This window comes from Gadus morhua, chromosome 15 (genome assembly GCF_902167405.1).
Source record: "Gadus morhua chromosome 15, gadMor3.0, whole genome shotgun sequence".
In the NCBI taxonomy this organism is placed as follows: Eukaryota; Metazoa; Chordata; class Actinopteri; order Gadiformes; family Gadidae; genus Gadus; species Gadus morhua.
The window spans coordinates 13717065-13723821 of NC_044062.1; the positions used below are offsets into that span (position 1 = coordinate 13717065).

A 6757-nucleotide genomic window follows, 5' to 3' on the forward strand; every position below is an offset into this window, starting at 1 on the left:
ATGAGAGTGACGTAGAAGAATTCTACAAATATAAAAATAAGAATAAAAATGAAACAAAACTACATCGGACAACAAAATCAATGGATGCCACCGTGGAAGAAAAAGAGAAAGTGGAGCGGAGAAAAGAAGAACACGGACACAATAAAGAGGGAGGAGGCGTGGCAAATGATAAGATGTAAAAAGTGTGCCTACCATTCTCCAGATAAGGAGGCGTACCTTCTGAAGGGTCGAGTCTGCGAGCCCTTCGCCCGTGCTTGGAGTTGTTGTGTACGAACATGTTGTCCGAGACAGCCAGGACATGGCCGTCCACGTTGACCGTCGTGCAAACGACGACCTGCAGTAGAAAGACACAATGGAACACGTAATATAGTTATGAGTAGAAGAAGAGAGACGCGGGAAGGGAGAACAACGATCTGCTGGAGACCACCGCATAGTTAAACAATGAACGGCTGAGAACCAGAGAGAAAGAGAGAGGGAGAGAGATGAGTGTTTCAGGGGAAAGTCTTCCCGAGATGCATTAGGGGGTGTTTGTGTGTGTTTTTGTGTGTGTGTGTGTGGGGTGGTCTTAAACTTTTGCATTTGGTCCCTTCCATTTTGCACACGCCGCCTAATTGGCTTTTCAATCACTCAACATTCCCCCTCGCCCCCTTCCCCCTCCACTGTCATCGTACCCCCCCCCCCAAAAAGCAGAGCGTTATCGATCTGCTTGCCTCTCTGTTTCCTCTGATTGAGGATGGAAGAGCCCCCCACTCCCCTACACCACCCCTACCCAGCGCCACCCCAACCCCCACCACCACCCCTACCCCCTGCTCGCTTTTAAAATGTCATTAGCAGCCGAAACCCCATACCCACTCGCCATCACTCAACAAACATTTCACCAGGATCCGATTTCCAAGCCACACTCCATATTTCATAATGCTTATTTTTGTTGTTGTTTTTTTGGCCACCGCATCTGCAAACAGTGGCTGGTGAAATGAATGGCCAGAGTGTTTGGGCGCCGGAAACACAGAGCCCCTCTCAGGTCGGGCCCCACCGGTAACTGACCTCCATGTTGCACTGGAATTTGCAAGGGCGGCTGTAGAGAGTTAGGGAAGGGGGGGGGGGGGGGGGGGGGGGGCACTTTCCCCCCTTTTATTTTTTTTCTTAGCAAGGTTTGGGGTCGACTCAGAGGGTGGGGGAGGTGGGGGGGAGGGGGCAGGAGTCGGGGGAGGTGAAAGAGCTCTATTCTTGCAAGGAGGTTCAGAGCTGGGCCAAGCTGGGGATGATGGATTGGGCCCTCTCTGGCCTCCAGCTGGTTCTGGGGGGTAATAAGTGAAGTGGAAGGCATGCAGAATACACAACGTTGGCCCAAGAATCGGCTACAGTGCAGAGGCAGCATCTGGGAAATCTATCCAGCGAAGAAGAAGAAGAAAAAAAAAAACATGGCACCGCTCGACCACTGGATCGAAAAACAGAAAACGACGGGATCGCCAGGGATCCATCACCACTGGGCCGGAGTTAGCCTTATTTTCTGCGAAATCCCGGCTGGGTTTGCTGTATTTGAAAAGCTAGACGCAGATGGCCACACACACACACACACACCACGTGCACACGACACACGCACACGTTTCAATTTCAACAACAACAGCCGCGCGGCCCTCCACGGCTATGGCGGCGGCGGCGGCGGCAGTGGCGGGGCCTTGAGAGGTGAGGTGTGAGTGTCTTGTACCCAGCCAGTGTAGGGAGGAAGCCCAGGGAGGCTGTCAGACGCAGGGCCACATTCAGCCTGGGGGGACACGGGAGCAGCGAGGGGGGGGGGGCCACTCACCATGACACGTGGGAGAGGACACCTTGTCCCTGTCTGTTTCATGTCTCTGTCTCCCTCTCCTGAGCACGCCGGCTCACTATGTGTCTATCACGCATACACACACACACACACACACACACACACTGACACGCAGCGGGCTTAGCTCACGAACAGCTAGCTTTGCGGCGGCTGTGTGCTGCTGTTCAGCCGTCCTACTTGTAGCCTACTTGCTTTAGCTGTATCGCTATTGCAATGATGTGCTAAGTTAGCTTATGCTACATTACGCTTGGCTGCACTACACTGCACTATATTTATGCTAGTGACACCAACCTAAAAGGCTACTTGATAGTGAAAATAGCTAAATGTTCTACGGAAACGTTTACATTGGCACCTTCCAGAGTCAGAATGTATGCGTGGGTTCTTGCGTTTGTGTGTGTGTGTGTGTGTGTGTGTGTGTGTGTGTGTGTGTGTGTGTGTGTGTGTGTGTGTGTGTCTACATGTGTGTGTCTACGAGAGAGAGGGATGGAAAAAGAAGAGAGAGGCACTGTATCCACTGTCATCTTTATTTACTGTCTACCTATGTACGTGCCAGTGGAAGAGCCTACGTGAGTGTATGTGTGTGTGTGTGTGTGTGTGTGTGTGTGTGTGTGTGTGTGTGTGTGTGTGTGTGTGTGTGTGTGTGTGTGTGTGTGTGTGTGTGTGTGTGTGTGTGTGTGTGTGTGAATCTGTATGTGTGTGTCAGTGTGCGTGCGCATGCATATGGATGCGTGTCGGAATGTGTTTTCTCTGCGAGACGCAACCCTAAGTTAACACTGTTGTTACATGTGGTTGTCGCCCCCCCCCCCCACCCCTCAAACACACATACACACACACCACCCCCCCACTATGCGGAGGCTCAAGAAACTGTCAGCAACGCAATTGATAGTGGCTTTTATATCCTATATCCTTATTTGTGTCAGATGCTGTTCCCCCAATAAATATTCTGTCCATGTTGTTCTACAGAGGACCCCCCCCCCCCCCTTCCCTTGTTGTTTTTGCTCTCTCTTTTTCTTGTATTTCAGTACCGATGATAGCACTGTATAAGTATGACTGTTGGTAATGGGTATTTATCCCTGCTCTATATCCCTCTGTGTGTGTGTGTGTGTGTGTGTGTGTGTGTGTGTGTGTGTGTGTGTGTGTGTGTGTGTGTGTGTGTGTGTGTGTGTGTGTGTGTGTGTGTGTGTGTGTGTGTGTGTGTGTGCGCGTGTGCGTGAACAAACACACGTACATGTGTCTTTGTGCTCACGTGTGTCTGTGTGTGTGTGTAAACGTACCAGCACTTTGTGAGTGTGCTTGTGCATTAAACATGTATGATCATGAACAATATGTGCGAGTGTGTGTGTGTGTGTGTGTCTGATAGAGAAAGATGTTAGACAGACAGAGAGAGAGAGAGAGAGAGAGAGAGAGAGAGAGAGAGAGAGAGAGAGAGAGAGAGAGAGAGAGCCAGTAGGACAGAGAGAGGGAGATAGATAGACAGTAAGACAGAGACAGGAAGACAAAGAGAGAGAGAGGGAGAGAGAGAGAGAGAGAGAGAGAGAGAGAGAGAGAGAGAGAGAGAGAGAGAGACAGTGGGACAGAGAGAGAGAGCTTATGAAAGAGATTTAGGTCACCTGGAATCGGCGCATGTCTCTTGGGTTCCCTGCATTCTTCAGACAGTTCTGATTGCACTTGAGGAAGAATTTGAGGAAGAATCTGAAATAGAGCACAAAACAAAGCGAGAGAATTAGAAAAAAAATGACAACCACTTAAAAAAACAATTTCCCATCCATTTATCTTCCATCAACGTATCCAGATGTGTGTTGAAAAAACCAACCTCATTCAAGCACAGATCAACAACACATTCAACATGTTCTCTCCCAAAACAGTCACGCACAACAACACGATCCATTTGCCCATCCTTTGTGGACTCCACCAAAAAAGCCCAACCCCCAGTTTCTCTTTTCGCCGAGGGCTGACATGTCCCCTTCGCTGTCAGTACATCGCCATCGCAGTCATCATCATCACCACCATCACCAGAAGACGGCGGCGATATCGCCAGACGCGTCTTTTCCGCCGTCTCGCAAGGTCTCACATCATAATCTCCGTCGTCAACCCCTCCCCTCGCTCCCCCCCCCCCCCCCCCCCCCCCCTCTCACCCCTCCCCTGCAATCCCCTCACCTGAGTGCACAGGTTTCACCCATCTGCCACTAAACATGCAGGGGGGGAGAGAGAGAGTTACTTGATATTCCTCCCACCGCCTTAATCCCAGGACACCCCCTCTCCCACCCCGACTCCCCCTCCCCCTCTCCCCTCCCCTCCCCCCCCTCCCCCCCTGTGCAATTAAAGTTCCCCTGTTCAATAGGGAGGCAAATGAGGCCCACCTGTGACCAGGTCTTGTTTGAAGAGCGTCGGGGATAAAGGACCTAACAAGGTGAGAGCGAGCCACAAAACTTATAGTCCTGTCAGGCAATTAGGCGGACACCCCAGGGACTGCTGTGCTCCGCCACACACACACACACACACACACACACACACACACACACACACACACACACAGGCACTCGCACACATGATCGCACACACACAAACGCACACATGCATGCACACACACGCATGTGGGTGGGTGAGGCAATTATGCCACAAATTACAACCTGGCTAATCGTCTCTGAACAAATGTCACGTCTGACTGAGATCTGGGCTTGGTGGAGTTTGTGAGATGCTCCTGTCTTTCTGTCTCTCTCTATCACTCACACTCTCTCTCTCTCTCTCTCTCTCTCTCTGTGTCTCCCTCTCTCTCTCTCCCCCTCTTTCACTCCATACTGGACTTGACTTGGTATCTTATTACAAGCGATATTACAATAAACACAGGCATGGTTTGTTCCACTCGCTGCACAAAAATACTAAATGAGAGACTGATAAAGGAAAGATTAACATGAACATTAGCACGAAAAAGAAAACATATCCCCAAGGTTCTGTTTTGTCCAATCAACAAAGCTGTTAACAGCGTCATTTTTTCGGTGCAATTCATCCCTAAAGAGTTACAAATGATTTTTTTAACCATTCTCTTTTCATCACAGCATCACCTGGAGAACCAACTGTGGCAATTTTGTAATTTCCGCCCGTCTTGTAATATCAGACTCACTTAGCGTGATTGTCCGTAGATTGGACTCAACAACAACACAACAAAAGTGGTTTGTAGGTGCCAGGCGTTCAACAGTGCGGCCGATGACGGCAGCTCTCGGCAGCTCTCAATAACTTAAGTTTTCTCCAGAACACACACACACGCACAAACATTTTCCGGTCCACTCAAGTGGGATCCAGGCCAGGGCCGTAAATCAGCTCCTGGGACGACCCTCTTCCTGCACACATTAACACACGGCCCCGGTCATTCAGGACTGAGCTCCATTGAACTCCTCACCCACTCGCTGTAGCCAGGGGCCAGGGAGACAGAGATGGAGAGAGAGGGGAAGGAGAGAGACAGAGAGAGAGAGAGAGAGAGAGAGAGAGAGAGAGATAGACAGAGAGATAAAGAGGCGAGAAAACATTTCCCCTAACTATCGAAAGCAGCTTTGGCTCGGACATCAATAAGCAGGCGTTTTAAGCCATGCCAGGATGCTGATTGGCTGTCGGCAGGCGCGGCAAGGCCGTAAACAAAGCTAACTTGTCATTAGAGCATTTCACTTGATTGTGTTCACTGTGTTTTTCAGGTTGCATCTGTTGGCTGATCATCAAAATGACCATTATGTACTCTAATTCCCTGACCCTGTTTTTATTTCCCCAAAGGCTCATAATGTAGAGAGGCAGACATCTGCGGGAAGCAGCCCTGAAATACGACTTTTATTTGTCTGTCGCCTCTCCTGCAGATTGCCCAGCCCGCCGTCTGTGTGTGGTTGTGCGTCTGTGCATGTGTGTGGTCGTTCACAAGTGTCAGCACGCAGCCGTGTGTACATATGTGAGCGTGGATATACATGTCACCCTATATAGAACACAATTGATGTCGCGCTGAGGAGATGTATTTCCAGAGGCAACAAATGAACATCATAAAGCAGGAAGCAGCAGAGTTAGTTTCCTCTTTTACACCACGCCACTTTAATGCCGTTCAAACGGCACTCCGGCTGAAACGCCAGCCCAAGTTAAGAAATTATAAACAGAAAGAAACAAGGCAGTGCCCACGCACTCATAAAAACGGCCTCCTTTATGTTTACTGTTATGAAGGCAATTTAGCACAATTTCCCCGTTAAAGGGATAAGCTTAATTTTCATAGTCCACACAGCAGTGGCAGTGCTATAGCATTCATTACATCAGGCTTGGTTAAGATTCTCCGCGAACACACTCGAAATTGGTCCTTGGTGAAAAGGAGAGCAATTAAGTCGAGGCCCTCTCTCTCTCTCTCTCTCTCTCTCTCCCCTCTTTATCTCTCTCTCTCCCTCGATCTCTCTCTTCCTCCGTACTTCTTAAATATCCACAGAAGTTTGTGTCGGTGTTTTGGCACGCACAGACACAAAAGGAGCTTGTTTAATTGTTTTTTAATGGGATGCCGAGTCGTCGCTGCCATTAGATGTTGGCAACCGAGGGCAAAGGGGGATATAGAGAAAGAATGAACTGCAATTAGTTTTGATTAAAGCTATCCTTCTCAATAATCAGCTGTTCTGACAGCAGAGTGGGGCCCCAGTGGCCGCCTGAGATGGAGGAAGGTGTTGAGCGATATTAAGGCCAATGAAGGGGATATTAACATGGCTAATTAAAGCTCTTCCAAGGCCGTGAGAGGAGGCTCTCTGCGGACCCCGCTGGATGGAATAATCGGCCACGGCAGCTATCAGTTGGTGGAGGAGGAGGAGGTGGTGGTGGTGGTGGTGGAGGTGGTGGTGGTGGTGGCGGTGGAGGGGTAGAAGGGAGAAAGGGGAGAAGGAGGGTGGGAGGGCTCTCTGTGGGACTGGGAGGAGGAGGAGGTTG

The 6757-nt window shown here is 49.9% G+C and overlaps 1 protein-coding gene across 8 annotated transcripts in view; it reads right to left on the minus strand.

Annotated features, from left to right (window-relative positions):
* The window catches only part of LOC115559904 (transcription factor COE3), a 92726-nt gene that overhangs the window by 34277 nt on the left and 51692 nt on the right, over positions 1-6757 (minus strand). For all 8 annotated transcript variants that reach the window (XM_030379078.1, XM_030379077.1, XM_030379081.1 and 5 more), the window contains exons 7-8: positions 3436-3517; positions 217-334 (exon numbers count right to left, since the gene is read on the minus strand). In XM_030379078.1, coding sequence (XP_030234938.1) covers positions 217-334; positions 3436-3517 — 200 coding nt within the window. The remainder of the gene's footprint in view (positions 1-216; positions 335-3435; positions 3518-6757) is intronic.